Source organism: Ammospiza nelsoni, chromosome 17, assembly GCF_027579445.1.
Source record: "Ammospiza nelsoni isolate bAmmNel1 chromosome 17, bAmmNel1.pri, whole genome shotgun sequence".
NCBI classification, from domain to species: Eukaryota; Metazoa; Chordata; class Aves; order Passeriformes; family Passerellidae; genus Ammospiza; species Ammospiza nelsoni.
Window position 1 is genome coordinate 16189673 of NC_080649.1, and position 24183 is coordinate 16213855.

At 43.1% G+C, this 24183-nt stretch overlaps 2 protein-coding genes across 6 annotated transcripts in view; both read left to right on the plus strand.

Moving 5' to 3' along the window:
• The window catches only part of CRAMP1 (cramped chromatin regulator homolog 1), a 48911-nt gene extending 41555 nt beyond the window's left edge, over nt 1-7356 (plus strand). For 4 of the 5 annotated variants that reach the window (XM_059484370.1, XM_059484371.1, XM_059484372.1 and 1 more), the window contains 3 exons: nt 107-271; nt 926-1071; nt 3104-4481. In XM_059484370.1, the coding sequence (XP_059340353.1) occupies nt 107-271; nt 926-1071; nt 3104-3268 (476 nt within the window). In that variant the 3' untranslated portion in view covers nt 3269-4481. Of the gene's footprint in view, nt 1-106; nt 272-925; nt 1072-3103; nt 4482-5329 lie in introns of those variants that run through there. The other variant, XR_009419626.1, reaches the window with a different exon arrangement.
• Nucleotides 7357-11186: 3830 nt separating this feature from the next.
• Nucleotides 11187-23171, plus strand: JPT2 (Jupiter microtubule associated homolog 2). Its single transcript, XM_059484600.1, has 5 exons — nt 11187-11278; nt 17073-17221; nt 17675-17817; nt 20072-20117; nt 20873-23171. The coding sequence occupies exons 1-5, from the start codon at nt 11235-11237 to the stop codon at nt 21055-21057; spliced, it is 567 nt and encodes a 188-aa protein (XP_059340583.1). The 5' UTR covers nt 11187-11234; the 3' UTR covers nt 21058-23171.
• Nucleotides 23172-24183: the final 1012 nt, after the last annotated feature.

Sequence of the window (24183 nt, forward strand, 5' to 3'; positions counted from 1 at the left end):
GTTGTTGTTGTTTGGGTTTTTTTTTCCTTTCTAAACAAAAATTGTTGCAGTGTCCTGTAATTTTACCATATTGACTGAATTCGTGATCCCCGACATCGGCTTACAGGTGAAGGTGTTTCTCTCTCTCCTGCAAAGCTGAATGGCAGTGACAGCTCCAAAAGTCTTCCATCCCCATCCAGTAGTCCTCAGCAGAACTGGATTGCATCTCCCACCCATGATCCCCAGTGGTACCCCAATGACTCCACAGACTCCTCCCTCAGCAGCTTGTTCTGTAAGTGTCCAGACACAGAGAAGTGCAACCAAAAAACGTTTTCCTGTTAACAAAAAAACCCCCCAACATTGTTTAACAGAAGTGAATCCTTTGAAAAATTGTAAACCCAGTAGGACATTTGTAGAATTATTCCAAATACTTCTTGCTTTCATTTCCATGGTGTTGCCTTGAGTACATTTTCTCTCTCTTTACAAGTCTGTTCCTGAAAAGATCCTATTGCTAGATTGGGGCCCATAGCTTGGGACAAGTAATTCTTTGGCAGTTCCATGTAGTCTGTTTGGAGCCTGACTCATCAGTTAGGGTGAGACATTTGGACTGTTGTGCCAAAATGAACAGATGTCTTTGGCTCTTCTGGTGGAAGAACAGACTTTGTTGTGTGCTTGATAAGTACTATTTAAAAGACATGAGATCACTCACTGGGTTTGGTTGAGGTTTAGTTGTTGAGAGTTTTTTTTTAATTAATAATTCATGGAGCCACTGTAATAAGTCTTCTTACTCTTAGCAGTGTGGTATCAATGCTGGCAACACATAATTTTTAAAAGATGGAAGAAATGGATATCTGTCCTCCATTTTGAATTTCCTTGCCCTTCTTTTTTATCCTCCCAGTTAAGAACACTCAGTGCAGTGACTTACTGATGTGCCTTTTCTTTGTAGCAAGTTTCATCTCCCCAGAGAAGGGACGAAAAATGTTACCAACTCCAGCTGGGAACACCAGTGGCACCTCCTTGCTGGGACCCAGCCTGCTGGATGGAAACTCACGGGACTCCTTTGTGTCGCGGTCCCTGGCAGACGTGGCAGAGGTATGTCAGCAAATTGCACTCAGAGTCTGCTTCCTCTTGCAGTGTTGGAAGTTACAGTTACTGGGTACTGAACCTCAGACCTTCCTGAGATACTTCAAATGCAGAGGGGCTTTGACGCCTGCACTTCAGCTCAGTAGAGAAAAATTACAGTCACAACAGAAAGATGTAAAATTATCTGAGGGCAATTACCCAACCCCAGAGCTGGTGTGAGAAGCTCACCTTCTCACTGCTGTAAGTGCCTTCAACCCAGGTTCTTTTTGCTGAGGGAGGTCATATTCATCTGTTGGATATACTTTTGTTCTGACAGAGAAAAATTCAATCATTCTGTTGTGTGTGTCCTGCTTTGTAGAGCAAGAACTGAAAGTGCCAAAGATAAGAGCAAGATTAATAGTGACGCAGCTACAATACAGTTGGAAACCTGGTAGGAAAAAATAGATAGGTCCAGAAGGAAGAAGTAGGATGTGGCTAATAACAAGTCACTTGAGAGGATGGAAGAAGGTTCTGTGCTGCTGAATTACTTGTCTCTGTTGGCAGAGGTATCCCTTTGTTTTGAACTCTTCTGAAGGGGTAGAATGAAGCCCAGCAGTTTTTAAGGCTGTGACACACTCAAGGACAGAGCTCCCTTTCAGAGGTACAGACAGGAAGAATGAGCTGCAGGAACACTATGCAGCTTAGCAAAGAAAATGCAAAGTCCTGCCCTAGGAAGGGACTAAGGAATAACCCCACAGCAGTATCAGCTGGGTATTGGCTGCCTGGGAAGCGTCTCTGCTGTACCTCAGATGTGAGCTGAGCATGATCCAGAGGGTGGATCCAAAGGTGTGGAACCAAAAGTGTGGAACCAAAGGTGAATGATCTCATGAGCTGTTTTTAACAGGAGCATGGCAAAACGGTGATGGGAGGTGGGAGAAACAAGCAAAAGCTGAACTGAGAAAGGTTCTGCTTTACCTATAGAAAACTTCACTTCGGCAATAGGCAGGCAAGGAAACAAGTTTCCCAGAAATGTTATGCAGTGACTGTCTTCAGAGCTTTCCAGGGCTCACATCAATAAAGCTCCAAGTGAGCTGGTCTAACCTTATAGGTGAATCTGCTTTGAGCAGGTGGTTGAATTAGAGACCTGTTCAGATCCCTTCCAGTCTCAGTTATCCCACAGTTTACTTACTAAACTCATTACAACATCACATAACTTGTAATTTCTTGGGGACTTTCCCTTATGGAAGGAATGTGTCATTTCTCTACTCCCCTTTGGATTTGGATAAGGAGGTTCTGTACAGACCATGTAACCAGGAGCTGCAGCAAGCTTATGCTGATTTAGTGTGACATTAGCAGCTTCAGACCTGAAACACAGATCCACTTCTCACATAAATATGAAGATTCTGTTTGCTTGGTGGTAAGAAGTTGTCAAGGTGTGTTCTAATTAAAGAAATATAATTTATTTGCATGGTTTTGAAATTACATTGGAGCCCTCAATATTACCAACTCCCTTTAGAAGAAAATGAGGTAAGCCTCCATGTTATGCACAGGTGAGCAGCTCTTGTGGCAGAGGTAATATCTTTAGATCATCTACCTGTGCACCTTAATGCTAAATTGGAGCAGGTAAGATCCATTGAGACTATAGGTGGTTAGGCTTTTTAGAAACTTCCATTTAGTTGTGGATGAGAAGAGCTGTTCTCTAACTCAGGTCAAGTGAGATAAAGTGTCTCTTTCATATGAGGAGAGGCTGGGAAGGAAGCTGAGGGAGCCAGACACTTCTCAGAATGAGAGGCTGCAAGCAAAAAAAGTAAATTCCACCTGAAGACAAGAGATCTGTTTTGAGGTAATGAGGCATGGAAACAGGATACCCAGAGAGTTTTGGAATGTCTGTGCATGGGGATAATTCAACACCTGCCAAGATCCAGGGCAGCCTGTTCTAAGCTGACCCTGCTCAAGTGAGATGGTTGGATAAAATGCTCCCAGGATGTCCCTTCCAACCTCAGTTATTCCATGAAATTGCCACTGACATGTAGCTCATCTCTTCTCTCCTTGTCTCTTCCAGGTGGTGGATTCCCAGCTGGCTTGCATGATGAATGAGAACAGCATAGATTACATATCTCGCTTTAATGACCTTGCCCAGGAGCTGTCCATACCTGAGCCCACTCGCAGGGAGATCCTGTTTGATGGAGGAGGTGGTGGTCCCCCGACTGGGGATCTGTCACAGTAAGGAAATGACCAGCAGGCTGGTGCAGACTGTTCAGCTAAGTTGGAGCTTGCAGAGCTGGAACTTGATGAGGGAGCAGCTGAGTCTGAGTTGTCCCTGTCCTGTGTGCTTCTTTCTAACTGAGAAGCATTGGTTTCAAAGGTCTCAAGAAATACTTGCAAGTCCTGGAATGTGCAATATGCTGGCAACAACAGAACATGGAATAAGGTTACAGAAGATAGTGTGTCCCTGCATCAGCAATGTAAGATTGCAGGTTTGTGGGACAGTCCTGGACTTGTACTTTGGAATAGCCTAAGCAAGCAGCTCAAGCATCTCAAGTGCCACAAGCTCCTGTTTATGAATTATTGTTTGCGTAGTGATCAAAATGCCATGCCTTCTGATCCCCATGAAAGCTGTGGAGGATAAGGGTAGGTGTGGGTAGGGGAACCATTGTGTATCTTGACACGTCCTAGTTGGCAGCTTTCTTACCATTCAGTCAAACTGAAGTTTTTGCACTCTGTTCAGGGCACTGCCACTCCTCGATGCTATGTTCCTACAGACCACTCTGTTCCTTTGGCTCTTTGACCATTCCAGTGGGGCTCACACCTGCTTGCTTGTTTGGTAGGGAAGCTCTGTTCTGCCCTCCTCCCATGCTGCTTGGATCCCCTACTTTTAAACCCCATCACATCGCAATCATCATCATCACCCTGACTGCACTCATATTCTTAACCTTTGAGATTCTTCAGCACATTGCACAGTTCACCCTGTGAGTGAAAGAGTGCTTTATTGCTCTCCCTGAAGAACAGTTGCTTTTTAGGTCTGGAAACATGGCAAAAGAGCTTATGCTAGGAAAACTCTGTCATAATTAGTCTTGGCTTTGCTGGAAACATGTAAATATTGCCATCTTCACAAAAACTGAGGATTTACCTGGGAGAGGAAATAAGAAAGAATATGGTAATGTGTAGGAACAAATACTAGGTTAATGCTAAAGCAGTTGAGATCAGTTTTGTGTTATGAAGAGAAGTGTCAAGTCCTAGCTTAATCCCTTAGTCCTTCCCTGCTTCCTCTTTCTTCTGTAAACTCTGGGTGCTCTGTAGTACCTCACCATCATTCTTCATTACAGTCACTCCCAGGCATGAGTGGATTTGGCACTCCCTCTTTGAAATCCCTGCGCATTTAATGTTGTGTTTTACTGTGGGAAAAACCCAGATACTGATTCCAGGAGGTTCAACAGGATAGCAAGTTAATAGTTAATCCTCCTCTCCTCTCCTCTCCTCTCCTCTCCTCTCCTCTCCTCTCCTCTCCTCTCCTCTCCTCTCCTCTCCTCTCCTCTCCTCTCCTCTCCTCTCCTCTCCTCTCCTCTCCTCTCCTCTCCTCTCCTCTCCTCTCCTCTCCTCTCCTCTCCTCTCCTCTCCTCTCCTCTCCTCTCCTCTCCTCCTGTTGGAGGATATTCCTTGGCTGGTGTGAGTAGATCTGAACTTTTCCAAGGGGCTGCTCCTGTATACACCTCAACCTTGTGTTAATAATGAGCAAACAAACCTTCTCCATCCCATAGGCTGTTATCATGGGTTCATTTCCTAACTTGCACTATACTTGGTGGATGTAGTTCTGCCTGCCTTTAGCTACTCATAGGAGGCATTTCTTTGACTGGGAGTCTATTGTAACTTGCTCACAATGCACTGACTGCTGTTTGCCCAGTCCCTTCACTCTGCTTTAGGCAAATGATTTTTAGCTTCTGCAGAGTTGGTCTTGTGTTTTATGTCATTAGGAGAAAATTGAACAAGTTTTCTGATGCACACAGAGCCTAGTTTGAGAATTCTGATCGAATTGTCAGAAAATCACATAAACCTGGAATAGGAAAAGTTGAAGGCTGTCACAGAAATGAATGCTGGGGCCTGTTTTGTTCTGAGCATTCTGCCTTGGTATGGAGAAGACACCTGTTACTCTCAAGAGTCATGCCCACTAAAACTTTTCAGTTTTACTTATAATTTAGCTGTGTTATGGTTTGGACTTTCCCAGATTTTCCTTCTTGGTTTTGGGTTCCTACATTACTAATGCTGATTATTCTATATGCTGTGTCTCCAGAAATCCTTCAGATTTGCAGGACAAAAGTAGAAGGCACCTACTATGGCTGTGGATTACAGAACGTGCAGGAGGAAATGTGTTACATTCTAATCAAGTACTGTCTAAAAAGAAATCTGAACTCTCATTCTTAAACTTCTAAATACTGCAAAAGTAACGTCAGGGTCTCCAGTGTATCTGTAACTTGACAAACTTTTCATCTTCCCTACTGATGCTGGTAAGACAGTGGATATGACACTGGGTTTGGCTCTGAAGTTGCCTAGAATAAAGACCAGTGTTGCTGTACCTGCTGCAGGAGTGGAGAGCAGAGCACTTCATCCTAATCCATGAAGGCTTTTTGCCTGCGATACAAGGAGCTGTCAGCTGCCTTGCCTCAGCATACCCAGGGGGAAGGACCCAGCTGCAGAATGAAGGCAGAACAGGTGGCTATTTTTGATGATGCCGTGACATCAGAAAACTTCTAATACCCTGAACCTTTGCAAGTGGCCTTGAACCACCCAGTAATAACAGAGTATAAATGACAGAAATCAGTTCAACACTCAGAAGGTTGGGTTAGAAGTGTTTGGCGTCAGCCCCTTAAAAGTTGGCATTATGAAGCAGAGTTTGATTTCAGAAATGTAATGCATTACAAACTGCTTTTTAAGAATAAAGTCCTTTGAGGAAAAGGGAAGAACTTAAGAATAATTAAGATCATTGTGGTAATTCTGAATTGATGCAGTATCTGTTACCCTTACTATATGAAAGGCCATTTAAACACATTTCTGATCAGACCAGCTCTAGATTTTAGGTGAATGTCCTTTACAATAGTGGTCATCATCAGTTTGTGCCTGAGACTGCTAAGGAGGTGGTGTACACACACACACACACACACACACACACACACACACACGTGCACAGATGGCCGGGAAGGTGGTAATACTCAAAATTTCTTCAATTTTAATTATTTCAGCTTCCCCAACAACAGTAACAAAATCTAAATGAGGGACAATGTCAGGCTAAGCAGACATCCAAGCAAGTAACACTGAATTGCACACAGTATCATTTGTGACTTCATTAGATTAGTACCTTCCTGGAGCACTGTGAGGTGTTGGAGAGGACTAAGGGACACGAACAGTCTCCAGGTCTAGGATTAACTGCTCTAGGCTTTTCCCTCTCAGTGACCATAAGGCAGTTGTGAGTAGCTGACAAGGTAAATGACAGAAGGTTGGGTGTCTCATCACCATGGGCTGGGTGCAGAGCAGTACCATAGCCCAAGGCTGGATCCACCCAGGTGTGTGTGCACACATTGACAGAGATCTGTACAGGGTGTTGCATTCTGATCACTCATACAATCCATTTTATACTGCATCCCTAAATCTACTAAGCATAGGAATAGTAATTATTTTTCATATATCATTGTTAAGCCTTTTTTTGACACCCTCTGTACTTTTAAATTGAATTAAATGGCATGATTCAAATCTAACTTATAAAGACATCTCTTTTACTGACAGCAGATCCCAGAGTGGAAATTCAGTTGCAGTTTGTTTTCTACGCTCAGACTTCAGAAGCATTTATAAGGAAAGTACTGCACTTTTTTTAACCTTTTCAAACCTTTCAGTCTGTTAATTTCACAGCAAGTTGTAAATGTTACCTAAGTGAAACCTTGGCAAGCACTACGGCAATAAGTTATCATTAATTATTGAACATGATAACTGCTTTAGAGCTTACGGTTCTGGCAGCAGAATGTAATGCTGTTTCTTTTAATAATAGTTAAGCCATATCATCTAAGGTTTCTGGCTTGTTTGAGATGTGAATTTGTTTTATAGATTATAAATATACCTATATAGTGTATGTATAAAGCAAAATGCCTGTCCTTACTGATTATTTTTTGTACCATACTGTAAATTATATTATTTATTCTTTACCAATTTTGGAAAAAGGTGTTTTGGTTATTTAATATAATATACAAAAGCTGTTAAACTTCTTCTGTTTAAATTTCCAATTCAACTTGTAAAGCTGTTTTTATTCTTGTGCATAAATACATACTAATACTTGGTCTAACTTGTGTCCAGTGTATTCCTTGCTGTTCATGTCCTCTCCGATTTTTTTTCATTTAAGCTTTATTTACATGATCATGGCCTTGTTGGGGGTGGGAGTTAAGATTTTTCCATAAGGCCAAGTCTTTCAGGGTGATTTAATTGCAGTGAAATCAGTTGCCTAACTCCCATTGGCATCTCCCATCCCCAGAATTTTGATGATTCTCAACATGATCAGAGAAAATTTTGGTAGGGTTGTTTTTGCTTTATACCTTCCATTCTCAGTAGTGTCTGCTCATGCTGAGCTTCAGAAATGTGGCAAACCAGAGGGCTGGTTATCATGAATGGCCTGTCTTGGGCTATGGGCACCAGAAACAAGGGGAAGAAAGAGAGAATAACAAACAAGACAACCACCAAAAAAATTCCAACCACCACCAAGAAGGTACAATAAAAATGATAGTGTATACCTTGGGGGTTTTATTTTTTTTTTCCTCTATTCAGAGTTTCAGATAGGCAGAGACTTGGCTGTGGAGGTTGCATTCAGGCCATCATGTTTTATGCAGCCACTACCAGAAACACCTTTTCACCCTAGGACACTCAAGGACAGGAAGCCCTGATAGGGTTGCGTAGTCTATCTTCAGAGCTTTCCAAGATAAAACTAACTAAAGCCCATAGAAAGGTGGGCTGAGCTATCACAGCCTGCTTTGGGCAAGTTGGGCTCAAGGCCTGAAGTTCCTGTGATCTAGGTCAGTAACTAACTCCTTTTTGTACACTTTTAGGATTTTGGTGTCTAGGACATACAAAAAGGCAGCTTTAATGTTGCACTAAGTACAAGTGTATAATTGATCAGAAATGAAGAATGTTCTAAAAAGCTCAACATAAGTTTTATTAGTATTATTTTGATACTTCCTTCCCATCTAAAAAGTGCATAGTTATCTCTCCTGCTTGTTTACTGAGAAAATTGGGCTATGACCAAGTTTGAGCTCTTTCTGTGCAGCTTCACCCCTCCACTGGTTGTGAGCTTTCGTCAGTATAAAAGACCTTTACATCTTTTCCACCTTCTGTCAAAGCTGCAACTGAATCCTTCTCACAATTTAGCTAATTGTGCCCTTAATGACCAAAATTTAAGACTGTAAAAACAAAAGGAATGAGTCTGAAAAATTATTAGCAAAACAAGATACTGCACAGTGAAGAAGTTCTTCCTCATGTTTGCATGGAACTTCCTGGGCATCAGTTGGTACCTTTGCCCCTTGATTTACTAGCTGACACCGAAGAGAATAGCCTGGTCCATCCTCTCACTACCCACCTTTTAGATGGGTACACATTACACAATTAAATGGGTACACATTTCATACACATTAATAAGGTCCCCTCTCAGCCATCTCTTCTCAAGGTCAACTCCCTCAGCCTTTTGTCATTAGAGAGATTCTCCAGGCCCTTGACCAACTTAATCGCACTCTGATAGTGCTCAAGGCACTCCATGTCTCACTTGTACTGTGGGGCCCAGATGTGTACACAATGCTCCAAATGTGGCTTCACCAGGAGTTGAGGGGCAGGATCATCTCCCTCAACCTGCTGGCAATACTCTTTCTAAGCCCTGGACAATATTGCCCTTTTTGGCCCCAAGGCACACAGCTGGTCAGGGACAGATAGCTGTGCACCAGGACACCCAGATCCTACTCTGCAGCACTGCTGTCAAGTGGGTTGGCTCCCAGCCTGTACTGGTGACCAGGGCTGTTCCTCCACAGGTGCAAGACCTGCGTTTCCCCTTGTTGAATTTCAGAAGGTTCTTCTCTACCCACCTCCCTAAGCTGTTGAGGTCCCTCTGAAGGCCTGCAAAACCCTCTGAAATATCAGCCACTCCTTTGTATCAGCAGTGAACTTGCTGAGGACACATCTGCTCTTTCATCCAATCACTGATAAAGTTATACAACACTGAGCCCAGCAGAGAACCCTGGGGGACACTACTAGTGACAGGTGTCCAACCTTACTCTACTACTGATCACGAGCCTCTGGGATCTGCCACGCAGGCGGTTCTCAATCCATCCCACTGTCCACTCATCCAACCCACTTTTCTTGGGTTTGCCTGTGATGAGGGTATTGTGAGGGAAAAGCAAAGTGGGCAAAGAAGAACTTTGCTTGCTTCCCTGAGTATGGATTGCCCTCCACTTGCTTCGCACTTCCCAGCTGGTACCTGCTCTTTGCTGGAGGATGGATAGAGGATCTCCTTTCTTTTGGATGCTCCTGTCTTAGGAAGGCCATGGTCCCACCAGTCTATGTCTCTCTCTGATTTTCTAATACTTCTCAGCCTTTCTAGTTTGTCTTGTAGCTCTACTACCAGGCTGGACAGGTCATCCACTTGGTCTTATCTGATGCTGAAAGAGATTTTTTGAGTTCACTTGAATTAGCAATATGAATTAAGTATTTAAAGTTTAGCCTGTAGAACTATGTGTTGAATTTTAGCCTTTTTACTTAAGAAACCTCTGCCGTGGTGCAAAGGGCATAGGAAAATGCAAATTTCTGAAGTTTCTTGCATAAAGAAAAATACTAGAGAAGACCAAGAGATACTAAAAGCCCAGATAAAGGAACTCCTCTGTCTCCAAGCTAATCAAGGCTGACAGATTACTCAGATAAGCACCAAGGAACCAAAAGCGCATGCGCAAAGGAGAAAAGTTCCGAAGTTCAGTCCTGAGGAAGACCACAATCTTCAGCCTCAGAGACCACCAGAGACCCCCGTGCGACCACCACAGCAAACAAGGCGTGCCCAGAAGGGCGTGGATCTGATTGCCATGGGAGGCGAGAACAGGCGGGGCCAGGGGTTGAATATGCATGGCAAAGTTGTGCAATGTATTGCATATGGAACACCTTTGTGAATAAAGATGTAGGACAGCCCGAGGCTCGGGGCACAAGTTCTCACGACAGCTGTCTCGCTTGTGCCAGGCGCTGACATACATACCCACTTCATAACTACATCTGCTTGTGGAGTTTATTTATTCCGCGTATCGCTTCAATGCAGCCGCCCATCACTGATACAATTCACTGACAGGCTCAGCCATTGGCTACAGCCTGAAGCCTGGTTGGCTATATGGGTTTTTGCATGGTTTTTTGGGGACTTCAGTCTGAGACTGCATCTTTTTTGGTGAGTTTAGGGGACTCAGTTCCCTGCTGAGCGGGCACCATATATTTGAGTTCTCTCAGCAACCGTGATGACCAGAAAACTGAGCAAACTGCCTGCGCTGCAGCGCCCTTCCCGATCCATGTCCTGTTCGCTTGCCCGGGTCGCCAGCGCTCACTGGAGCGGCTTCGATCTCCCGCACTGAAACGCTCCCTCTGCGCCTGAGGGGCTGCCGGCTGCAGGCGGGGCTCAGGGCGTGCCGCTCGGGTATCCTCGAACTCGGAAACGCTGTGTAGGGCAGTAGGTTACGAAGTCCTCTTTGAGATTATTCCATACTATGATCTTCCTTCTGTTTTCTGCGTTGCACCGCCATTTCGAGGTGAAACCCACAAAAAGTCTCGATTGAAAGGCCGAAGCACGAAGCAAACCACTCTCCGCTACTACAGCCCACACCCCTATCCCACCCCGTCGCATTAAATACACTCCCGCTGCTCGCCCCGCCCTTTCTCCAGCCAATGGCTGTGCAGTTTCCTCTGACGGACGGGCAGAACGACCAATGGAAGACATCAAGGATAAGCGCCGACGCGGGTCCCTTTAAGCTTCCCTCCCTCTGCGAGGCTGGCCGAACAGGCAGGATCTCGAGCGACTTAACTGCCTTCGATAGGCTGCTCGTCATGATGGGCAGCTAAATCGGCCAATAGCCGGGCAAGGCGGGGAGGCCGGCCTCCCCGCGGCGCTGTTGGAGCGGGGCTGCGGAGCGAAGCTGCTGAGTGCCACCATGTTCCAGGGCGCTGAGGCCGAGCCGGCCAAGCCTAGTTCCAGGTGGGGCGGTGGAGGACGCTCAGCAGGGCGGGCCGGGGGGAAAAGTCGTACGGCGTCGCGGAGCCCTTGGCGGGGCTTTGTTCGAGCGCGGGAGGTGCAGGCTCCAGGGGCAGAGGGGGTTGGATCGGGGATGTAGTGTACTGACCGAGGAGATCGGGCTCCCCCGAGGGACCTCTTGGCCGCGGCGGGAGGAAGCGGAGCCTCCTTCCTGCCGTACCGCCGGATAGAAGCTAGTGCGCGGCTGGCGCCTTCGCGGTCCCTCGGTTTGCTTGTCCCGCGCCCCGGGGGCTGGGCGGGGAGTGGCCGCATTGCGCTCCCGTTGGTGCTGCCCCGGGCGCGCCGGGAGAGCCGCAGGCCGGGCGAGGCACCCACGGTTGCCGCTCCCGGCCCGACCCCAGAGCGCCTGCAGGGACTCTGGCGCGGAGAGAAGGGCCCAGCGCTGGGCAGCACCTTCTCCCGCCGTGTTTCTACTCACGGGGAGCGAGGGGCCCCAGCTACTCTCTGTGCACAAACGCCTACAGATGTCGGCTTGTTTTTCGCCCTACGAAGTTGAAACATATTGCTTTGTTTGGAGGAGGGCAGTTACCCTGAATACTGCAGGGCGTGAGTGCAGTGATTAATCCATGTGCGAGGCTGTCGCGTGGGGAAGGAGGAAGGGTTTCGAAATTGTCCAAGAATGCTGTAAGTTTTCTAGTATTCCAGTAGGTCCAAGCTGTAACATGGTTTTAGAAGACTTTTGAGGATGCTCTGTCCTTGGTGTAGTCTCTGAGGTCTGTTTTCATAATAATTTTGAAACTACGTTTAGCGCATAAATTGGGTTTCCAGGCAGACCATTGCAACGTGTTAGTTAACAGCGAGCAGAGGTGGCCTTACAGCTTCCTCCTGTTGCCGTGTCGGGGTGTGTTTGTGGTGCTTGAGAGCAGGCTGGAGCCTGTACCAGAGACTGGCAGCACCGCAGGAACTTCCTTAGCGGGTTTGCAGCGTGGTCTCTGAGGCATTTACTATATCGACTCATGGCCTGTGCCATCAAGGGTAAAGGTACCTGGTTTGAAGACACGGCTTACTCATTCCCTCAGCAAAACTTTGTTTAGCGAGAATGCAAATCCTTTTGCAGTTCTTGGTACGTAGAAGTTGCTCTATTTAAATCTGAGCCTTATTCAAAATCCCAGCAGCAACCACCAGCAGCTGTGAAAGTGAGGAAAAAATGTCTTCCTAGTGTGAAAATCATGCCTAGAAAATTCTAAACACGTGTTTGCATTTTGAGACCTTCATAGTACAGGGGTATTACTGTTAGAAATAAATTATACTAAGAAGATTTTAAGTGAAAGCTTTCACTTAATTGTCCAGTGAAATGTGTTTCTAGTGATCCTTTAAATATGTACAGTGATAGAGCAAGCAACTAGTTTGCTGAATCGAATTAACTGCCTAGTTTTATTTTTTTCAAACTTCAACAATGATACTCTGTATTTTTAAGCAAGTTTCGCTTTTTCAAAATAAAACATGGTACTACATGTCTAAGAGCTTCTAAAAGCAAAACAGGACAGAGTTGTCTCATTCTGCTGTTGTGCTATAAAGACGCAGTGTATTAATGCACACTCGATTTGTCCCGTGTATGAGCAGTTTCACAACCACTGCAAAGAGCTGACAATGGTAAATTCAACCATCTTGGAAATGTAATGCTCATGTTCCTCTGCTCCCATCGGGGCCACTGCAGCGCTCTTGGGGCTTTCAGCTCCAGATCATGGTTGCATAAAACAGCTTGCTGTTTGTATGTGAGTGAGCTGGTTAACGAGCCGTGAGTCTCCATTGATCCCACAGCAGAACCACCCCAGGACCTCTGGTCTTGTTTTAGGGCCTGCAGTTCCTGCTTTCTGCCAGTCTCTTATATATAATGCAGCACTTATCTGCTGTATTAGAGCAGTCTAAAAACTGGTAAAACTTCAGTGGTTAACTTTCAGGCAGGATTAAAAACAATTATGTAGCGGGTGTCTTGAAGTAATGAATAAACCTTCTGTAGGTTGGCTGAAAGGCTTAATGAGGAAAGAGCAATCACATTCAAGTGTTTTAAACTGTAGGGGATATAAAAAATAAAATACCAGAAAAACTAATTAAAATTCTTCAAATCTGCCAGAAGAGAACAAAGCAACTAGTGGGGCAAATATTGCAGAATAGGGCTCTTGATTTAGCTGTTTTAGAGGAGTTCACAAACTTCTGGTCTGCTGGAGGGGAGGGAGAGAGAGGCAGATTTAGTTTTTGTAGAAGACAAAGGGTTGTTTTTTCATTATTTGAAAGAATAAAGCAATACCTTCCCAAAGGAATAAAGACCCAACATACCTGGCTACAAGAAACAAAAATGTCTCTGTATAAACTGGCATAATATTGATGTAAACTAAAATGACTATAAAGTATAATCTAAAGTTTTTAAACATATTTTAACTGAAGTTTTTTAACATATAATTTAACATATGTTACTGTACATATGTTAAATTATATGTTAAATTTCTGTGTACTCTGTTGGAGCTGGTCATCTTGGCTAACTGAGTTTAGCATGCTGTTTTCCTTTGGTAGGATTTACAGGTGAAGTCTGATTTTCTTACTTGGTGTAGGGGGCCTGCATGTCTCACTGCTCTAGAACTGAGTACGTGGTAGTACAGGGAGGCCAGCAGTGCTCTAGAGGCTGCACAGAAAGAAAATTGTAGTCTCCCACATGTTTGGTTGGAGGAAGCAAGTGCAAAGCCCTCTCCTCTTGTTAGCATCAGCTGACAGACTTTGTTGCTGTACTTCAAGGTTATTTTTGGTAATTCCTGTAAATGACTTAGTTATCTGACTTTGTATTAGTTCAAATTTTATTAACCTGGTGACACTGAAAGTTTATGTAATGCTTGGAAGGAAGGTTCCCAGCATTATGAAGTTCTTGAAATTGAGATGGTAAATCCACTTTGTGTATGTAGAGTCAGGACATAATTTTGTGTGGTGCTGGCAGGAAAGGTGCTTGTGCTGATTTCTACCTTATAAGTACCACCAGTGATGCCTCTGGTCAATTATTCAACAGTAGGGTTTTCACAGTGTGGCTACTAAGCTGAAAATGAAAGGACAGTGTAAGATTAATTGGTGGATTTATTTTGATGAAGTTTCTTTACTGAGTTATCAAGACTTTTAATCTTAAAATGGATTTTCTCTAGAATTTCTTTCTGCAATAGCTCTTAAAACCCATTATAAGGATGAGAAGTAATTTGATTCTTATGACTGGCTATTTTTCTTTTAAAGAATCTGAATGTAGCTATTTTATTATTCCCTCCTATGCTTGTAGGCATGTGTTAAGCAAACAGTGTGGTAAATTGAATTAATCTGGGCTTTAATAAATAATAAACAGCTTTTTACTTCCTTTCAGTCTCTTTGCTGGTATACTTATTGTAGTTGGAATGCAAGAAGGACGAAATGCAGTTTAAAAATAGCTGGAAAGAATAGGTAAAGTAAAAAATAATTTAAATTATGTGAGAGGAGTCCACTTTAACAGAGACTCCTTCCCAAACTACTTATTTGTAGAGTTCCCTTTTCTTTGTCTCCCTGCTTTAAGTACTTAAACTGCCTCATGGTGAAGCATTGTGAATGTTTGAAATACATAGTTTACCTATACAATGTCTGCTTTAATTGTGGGTTTAAGTCTTCTAAAATACATGGAGAGCACAGAGGCTAGTTGGATCTGTAGTCTATTGGACACTAAATTGTAAATAAATAAGCTTTGTATGATCTAACCTGTGCTTTGGACAAGGAGTTGTCCTGTCTGCTGCAATTCTAGTTACTCCTTAAGCTAAAAGTGTGTATTAAATCCACAATTGTACTAAGAATTAAAATATTGAAATTGGCCAGCAAAGGCAGCCCCTCCGAGGCTAGTGCTGTGTATATAAACTGTTTCCAGACTAAAAGAAGAACTTTTTTCTCCTCCCTAGAAGGCCTAAAACTGCATTCTGCATCTTGAGATCTGAAATGCACACTAAGCTCATTTTCTGACAAAGCAGCCAAATATCTCTACTTTTGTGAACTTAAATCTTAAACTGCAGTAGATCTTGGCACCAAGAGGTACCTCATTTTATACTTGATGTAGCTCACCTGTGATGACATTTTGCTGTCACAGGGCTAGGGAGAGGAGGGGTTGTAATAATTTACTTATATCTGAATTGTTCAAGTAGAGTGGGATCAAGATCTTGCAATTTATAACTGTTCTCTTGGTTTAAAAGCAAAGGTTACTTTAGGTTCTAGATCAAGGGTTAAGATTAGAAGTAGTATAATTGAGCTGCTACCTGTGTTCAGCTGCTAACACTGTGGGTAATTGGTAGATGTAACTGTAAAAATTATTTTTAATACAGAATCCCAGAATCATTAAGGTTGGATAAGGCCTCTGAGATCATGGAGTTCAACCTTTGATTACTTGTCAACTGGACCAGAGCATTAAGTGCCACATTGAGTCATTTTGTGAGCACCTCCAGGGATGGTGACTCTACCACTGCCCAGGGCAGCCCATTCCAGTGTTCAACATCTCTTCCTGTGAAGGAATTCCTCCTGATGTCCGGTGTGCCCTCTCCTGGCACAACTTGGGGCTGTTCCTTACATCCCTGGCATCCCTGCCCAAATCCCCCTGGCTGCAGGCTCCCATCAGGGAGTTGTGCGCAGCCAGTACGTTCTCCTGAGTTGCTCCTCATCCAGAGCTGTCCCCAGCTCCATTCTCTTTTATGGATATGCTCCAGCCACTTAAAGTCTTTATTGTCACGATGGCCCCAAAACTGCCCCCACGGTTTGAGGTGCCTCACCAGTGCCCAGCAGAGGTTGCTGTCCTGGTCCTGGTACAGGCCAGGATGTCATTGGCCTTCTTGCCCACCTGGGCACACTCAGCTCATGTTCAGCCATTGTCCACCAGCACTCCTAGGCCTTTTTTTTTGCTGAACTTCTTTCAGCCATATTTAGGTATTAATCTCTTTCCTGTCCTTTTTCTGTTAATTTTCCAATTATTTTTCCAATTGATTTCCACTGATTCTACTCCCAATAGTAATTTGGTTCCTTTTTGGGGAGGGACCTGTAGTCTGTTGAACAAGACTTAGGCATTAACTATGGAATTACTACTGAAGGATAACCAAATGACTTTTGGTAAGTTTTCAAGAAGTCAGATGATTTCTGCTGTAAGCTCCAATTTTTCTGCAGGTCCATTTGATATCCTCTGGTGCAAAGCTTTAGTTTTAATGGATTTGCAGCTTGACTGCTAAATAATTGACTTTTTGGTATTCTGTCTCTCCATTCTAAACTACAACAGCTATTATGATAACTGATGGTTGAGACTAGCAAATTTTTTAGTAGTTGTGAAATGTCTGCCTTTATTTAAAAGTCAGTGGGTATGAATTGTATCACAGATTCAAAGTTGATATATGCAGTTTAGCACAAAGTCTGATTCTCTAATGGTTATTTTTAAAATCCTAGCCATCATAATCTCTGTTACTTCTGGAACACCACAGATAGTGTAGCCATTTGTGTAGGTGGCACTGTTAGGATCATTCCACCTAATCATAGATACCTTAATGATCAAGTTGATTGACTAGGAGGTTGGCATTATTTGTGCTGAACTTAAGAATATTAAAACAGCTCTTGAAAAGTAGATACTTCATGGATATAGTAGAATTACCTAAAATAAATTAAAATTAGGATAGTTACATACAAGGAGAGAATGGGAAGGGGATATCAAATATTTTGAATGCTATAAATTTTAAATGAACTTTCATATCTTGTTTCTTATTCTGTCATATAGGGTATTGAAACCCCCAGGGGGAGATTCTAGTAATCTCTTTGGGAGTACAGAGGAAGTGTCTTCTTCAAGCAGGCCACACCGGATGGCATCCAATATCTTTGGAGCATCAGAAAAACCTCAGAACATTCCAAAAAGAACAAACCCTCCAGGTAAAAGCTGCCCCCTCTTTCTCTGTGACTGGCCTCTGAATTGCAGCACAGAATGGTTTTGTGCTCCTAAACCGGAGCACTGGGATCTGTCTTTTTATGTTGCATTCTTACATACCGAGTAGGTTTGAACAACAAATCTCTTCAAACTTCTGGATATATTAATATTTCAGTGATTTGCATTCACAGACTTTTTAGCACGTTATTTAAGTCTTAATTCTTTCCAAATTGAGATTCTAAGAAATGATGAAAGGAAACCGTTTCGTATTGTAGAGTTGTCAGCAGTTACTCAATTTGAGACCTGCCAGGGAATTGTAACAAAGGATTTCAACTAGGCAAATAGGACTAAGTCCCTAGGCAGCAGGGTTGTACAAGTCCTTCAATTTTTATATATTTTTTTTTAATATAATGTGATAAAATTAATCTAGAAAAAAAGTCTTAACAACTGCCTTGCAGGAGGAAAAGAAAGTGGCATTTTTGAGGACTCTAGTTCTGCTCAGCCTCGTCCACGCTTGAATCCACCTGGTGGGAAGACAAGCGACATCTTTGGGTCTCCTGTCTCTCCTAGCATTGTGCGAGCACACCCGAACAAACCCAAGGTATTTGTACTTCTGTTGCTGTCAGATCAAGCAGCAAGCTGCTCCAGGGTCCTGTCGTGCTCTGTCATATGCCTGTGCTCTCCCTAAGAACAGAACTGAATGTGCATGGAGTGACTTTGAGTTAGACAGTTATTCCCAAAGTCTTTTTGATAACTTGTTATTTTGGGTGTATCAGATCTCTGCAGTTTGTTGTGAAAGTATTAATTAGACTATGGATGTGCATTCAAAAAAAAAAAAAAGAAAAGGAAAAAGCCTTTGATCTTTCTTGTAAGTGAGGTACAACTAGAGCTCTTGACAGAGCCAGGAGGCATTTAAACTGGATAGGGAGAAAATATTTCTCCTTATTCTGCATTTTAGCAGATGTGATCTTGATGCAGACTTGGGAAGTTGGTGAGCTACAATCATAAACCTTTGTGAGGCCTGGCTATGCACTTCAGCTCTCTTAAATACATGTATCTACAGTCACCTTAAAAGCACTTCAGCAGAGTAGGCTTGCAGTGATCAACAGTAAAAAACTGAACTTCAAGATCAGTGGTGTTAGGCCCAGCAGATACTTGATTTGTACAAGATAGACAAAAGTGTCTCTTATTATAGTGTTAGAGTTGTTATACATAGATTATACAGTTGAGTTTTGATCTTAAAGCTTGGATGTGTAATAGTTACTTGTAGTTATGACCACATCTGTGTTTGGAAAAAGCAGGATATGTTACCAGTTACTGTATTTAAGTGCCCTATATGCAGATTTACAACCTGCTGCCCCTACTCTAAGTACTAATAAGTGAGTAGCTGTGGGGGTGATGATGTTTCTGGCACGTCAAATAACATGGAAATTTAACGTTCTATGAAACTGCTGTGGTTTAGGAATGGTATTCCCCAGTTTAGTGCTCCCACTGAAAACACTCTGAAACGTGCACCACTCATGCTCCCCTCCCCCTTCCCCCACCCCCCTGGGGGGAAATTGGAGGTAGAAGGTGAAATCATGGGTTGCTATATGAACAATTTACTGGAAATAGCAATGAGATAAGAAAAGAACAGTAACAGCAACAAAATTACTAATGGAGTGTACAGGAAGGATGAACAGTTCACCCGCGGGGGCTTGCCACATGGAGCACAGCTCTACCCCAGCTGCTCAGCCACCACTGCCCACCCCACACCCTGCACATGATGTGGTCTAGAATAAGCTTCAGGTCCCTGCCATGCCCTCACTGGCTTCTGCAAAAATTAACCCTGTACTGACTGGAACCAGGACAGAAATTGTCATTGTGCTGAAAACGCAATGTGTCTAGTTTTTCCTGAAGCTTAGGAAAAGAGGATCAGTCCAATTTACCTTTCTTGCCTTTGTTTTTTTCCCCTTAAATTTAAGGTGTTGGTAGAGTGCTTTCTTTTTTTTGCATGTTCTGAGTAATATCTGGGGCCATATGAAAAGATGAGGAGGAAAAATAAGATTGGGATCTAGGTTTTGACAGGAGTACTGCTGTTGGTGTAGGAGAGGGCTTTGCTTTGCTTCTCTGTACCCCTTTATTGGGATGGTTGCACTTTCTTTTTAGCTACTTTTTTAGAAATGTAACTTTAATTCCCATTAATTCCTGACTAAATGGAAGACATCATTGTGGAATTTATGTTATTAATTAGAGCATTGGAATTGTGGGAGGTAGTGAGCTGGAAAGAAGACATGGGAGTTGAGTTTCATGTCTGCGAAAACACACTTTTCTGAAGTGTGGCTGTGTATTTCCAACAGTCAGTTCAAATTGTTGGGGAAATGGTCTTAAAAATTTTTGATTATTACCTGACTGTTGGCATACTTGGTGAAGACAGGAATTGCTGCATACAAATAGGGCTGTTTGTATTATAGTTGTGTGTATCAACTTGTCCTGTGTGATAGCAGATACTTGACAAGAAGGGTAATTTCCTGATCTTAAAATCAATGAATCCTTAAGGTTGGGGAAGGTCTCTAAAATTGTCTGGCAGTTAACACACTACTGCTGTGCTTACATTTTGATGATTTAATGTAGCCTCTTCATCTATGTTTCAGTGAATTGTCTGAGATGTGCATCTTGCCATAACATAGAAGATTTGTTCCCCTGCTTTTGGGGTTCTGTAGAAGTGGAAGGGATGAAGGGCTGCACACAGCTTGCTTTCATTTGATCAGTGATCTATAAACTTAAAAATTAAGCAAAATTTCCAGAAGGATTTTGTGGCAGACTTGCTGTTTGAGAACAATAATACAATAAGATAGTTTTTGATTTCTTTGCAGGATCACATTGTCTTAAAAGAAGAGGAAATACCAAAGAAGCTAGAAGGTCAGCAAGAGAAATTCTTTTCTTTGTTCTCCTTGGGAAGATAAGCTATGAGGAAGTTTCTTGTCCTTCTGCTTAAACATTAGCCTAGTCTCATGTTTTTAGGATAATATGACTGAAAAGTTTAGTCAGAAATCTAATTGTTTGTCTCAGGGAAATGGTTCTCTTCCTCTTATTGAGGAGGGGACAGGCGTGAGTTGTGATACTCTGTGTCTCTGTGTTTAGACTTTGCTTGATACCATGTGTGTGTATATACAAATATGTATGGAATCTGCATATGGCAAAACATCAGATTACCACTTCCTCTCTAGCCATCTCCTTCAAATGGCTAATTTTGGCTTTCTGTAGTTGTAAATAATAAACAGCTGACTGACAAAATTTATTATTGCTCAACTAACTGTTAAAGAATTATGGGATCCCTGCTTTCAAGCTCAGTATGAAAAGATTATTTGGTACGTTGTATCTCTTAGTTGTCTGCAACTGCCAAAATAATTCTGAAGGTGTATTGCTCAGTCTTTATATCCTTAGAAAGGATATGAAATATTAGAAAGATTGCTGAAAGAAGAGAGGAGTAATTGTGAAAAGTGAAATTCTTTTCTTACTACATGTTTCCTTCAGGAAAACTGAACAGGTAATGAGAAACCTGGGCGTGCTGTGGATGGGAGATGTGGGAAAAATGCAGCGACAGAGGATGAGGCACTTTGTGCACTACAGAATAGTGAGTGATCTGATGATCTATTATGTTTTCTTTAATGTAGCTACAGAAAATACTAAACCATACCTGGAAGACAGAGGCGAGAAAAAAGCTCTGGGCAAAGAGGAGCAATGCAAGGAGCCAGAACCCAAGATGGACAATCACGAACCCCGACTAGGACCAAGGCCACGCTCACACAACAAAGTCCTCAATCCACCAGGGGGGAAATCCAGCATTGCATTCTATTAGGGTCATCATGTCACTGTCACTAATGGAGAAACTCTTGTCTGTGGCGGTGAGGTCAGTTGATACACTATTGCTTTTGAATAGATTCTTAGGCAGATGAATGAGGGTTATGTTAGAGTACGTAGGAATTTGGAGATTTGGGAGGAAAGGCTGGGGAGGGAATGGGTGCTTTGTGGGAGATGTGAGTACTGGCCTGCCTGGGTGGGTGGCAGAGCCAGACATTAGTGTAACTTCATGAAAAATTAGTGCTACTTAGTGGTGAGTTCCTCAGACTGTTAGGTAAGAACATAACTAGCTAGCTTGTGCCTCAGGACACTCTTGTAGAATCAGGCTTCCATACAGTCAACACATCAAACACTGTGAATGGGAAGGGGCCTGAAGGTCACATTTGAAGATTCTGGAGTACAGCAGGTAGGCTGAGCTTTCCCCTGGGCAATGGGATGCAGCTTCCAGCGTGAGCTGACTTGCAGTTGTGTGACTGTAAATGTGTTCTGCTGGAACAAGTAGTGCTGACATGTTTCAGAGTGTCTTCAGTTACTGCTTCTTTTTCTTCTTTCTTGCTTGCAGCACATGATTGCCGATACAAGGACAAAATATGTTGAAAGTTTCTTTTATACTCCTAAACAATCATATATTTGTAAAGATTGTGGTCTTCCCCTGCCTAGGTATTCAGGTCTTTTGGATGCTTTTAGTAATTTGCTGATTACTGTAACTAGTTCTTCACATGTGGCAGTCCAACTTGCTGTTTCGTGTAGGTGCTTCCAGTTGAGTGCTTGTATGTTTTCTGGTAAAAATGTGGATGCAAACAATAGCTTTATGGTACTCTTTGAACAGAGGCAATTTGGAAGTTTACCATGGAGCATATGCTGAGGTGTCAGCCCGGTCTCTCTGACCCAGCCTTTGTAGAAAGGGCTTTCACAGGTTTTCACTTGGCTCCCTGTGGAAACCAGGACAATTCTCCTGTCTCCACCACAGTGAATTTCCTGTTGGTTTTGCCTGTGCTGAGTCTGTTAGCGAATTCTTCTGTCTTGCATCAGCCTTATCTTTGCCTTTGACTGTCTCAGATTTTTGTTGGGAAAACTATGTGAGTTCTCCCCAACTATGTGAGTTGTAGTTGATTTTGATGTAGATTACCTTAGTTGGAAAATCAAAGCCAGCACAAACAGAAGGTTTGTATTACTAAAATCTGTCATAAATCATGTTTGGAAGATGTGCATGTTTTGCACAGATGTTTTTGGGGGAGGATTTGTTCTCTGAATGGATTTTATTATCATATCCAGAGCTTTGATATATGAGTGTTATCTCTAGGTGCTTTCTCTTAAATATGTTGAATACTGATCTTTTAAATCTGACATATCAAAACAGGCGTTGTTCAGGTACACCAAAGAACAAGTGGCCTTATTGTGTATATCCACTGCTGTTCTAGCCCACATTCCCTGAGATGGGATGCTGGGCCAGGTGCTAAACCTTTCTGTGATTGTAATGCTTCCTAGGCTGCTCAGCTCCCTTGTGCCAGCAGCTGTGGGTGACTGCTTTAAGACTTAGCTGCCTTTTCAAATAGTGAAACATAGGGGCAGTGCTGGGATAGAAACAGCCATGGCAAGTAGGGATTCAAATGCCTTTGTACCTTTCAGATTGGTTTGGAGCTGCCTGTTAATTTTCCCCCAGGAAAACAAGGCAGTAGTTCAAACTGCAGCCCTGGAATGAACATATGTTACTTCCCAATATGTATTTCTTAGCCCCTCTTCCTGAGTCTGTGCTCTCCAGCCTCTGAGTCTCAGACACATTAGCCATTTCAGTTCCTTGTTCCAGTGCTTGACAGGAAGCTGTCATATAGAAAAGCAACCAGAAGCTGCTTCCTACACCAGAGCAAACTGGTGTAGGAAATATTTAGTACCTAATGTGCATTGGCTTCAGTGCCTGTCCTTTAAAAAGCAAATTTTAACTAGGCCTTAAATTAGTTAAACTATGTTAAATTTCTTGTATTTCTTTCTTTGAAATGGAAACAATGTTTTCAGTTCTTCATGTAAGATTGATCTGAGCATTTCTCTGGGGCAGAAGGGGATTGGAAATCAAATGACAGAACGTGCAGTTACCAATAAACAAGTATTTTGTTACTTTATTGTGTGCTACAGATGCCTGCTTTTATAAATTGGTCAGTACTGTATTTCACCATAGATGCACTGGTGAATTTTATGGTCCGAAATGGGAAAAATTGCACGTATGTTTTCAGGCCTTCTGTACATGGGACTGTGCTCAGGAGCTGTGACATCCAGCCCAAGGCTGCCCATGAGACAGACACCTCTTATCCCTGGGGAGGGGGTAGTACAGTAGCAAGAGCTCAGCTTAATGCCTTTTTGTGGGCATCATTCCATGATGTTCTGTTCCATGCCGGGCTTCTGTTATGTTCTTCAGCAATATTGTAAATAGAATAAATATTCAAATATTTTAAATAATTAAGGCTATTTGTAGAAAAACATAGTAATTCCCCTTGAGTGAGGGATATTCTTTATGTGGAGAAGTCATACCCTCACTTGTGTGTTTCTAGTGAATGCATAAAACACCCTTCATGTGCCAGACTGCCTTGGCTGACAGAGGAGGGAACTCCAGCTACTGATATTGTAATTCTGGGTGAGCTGGACACAGTGGCCTCTCAGCCGGGATGTTGTGTCTGTGGCATTCATCCCTGAACTTCCAGGCTGTGATGCTCTCACAGCCTCTGGGCCAGCCCTCACTTCTACAGTGACTTCTGTGTTTGGCCATTTACAGTTCAGAACTCTCCTCTGAAGCATGTACAGTTTGGGTGGGTATTGGTATTTTTACCAATATTGCTGAACGGGCCGTGCCTTAGCTTGTCTGGCCATTGCTGCTGAACCAAATAGCGGCAACTGTGGTCTTTCTACCCAGAGACACTTTTGGCTAGCTGGGTGTTACACCTGGGCACGTGGAGACAAGTCCAGGCATGCCAGGGCTCTGGTGGCTGCGGGATGGAGCTTCCTCCCATAAGAGGGTGTGCTCTTTAGGGTTACCTCTGATGGAGAAGCTTTAGGGCGATGGTGAAGAAAAGGAGTCGGTTCTGATGGAGGGTTTCAATCCAGAGTGTTTTTTCTGGCCCACAGGCCTCTGAAT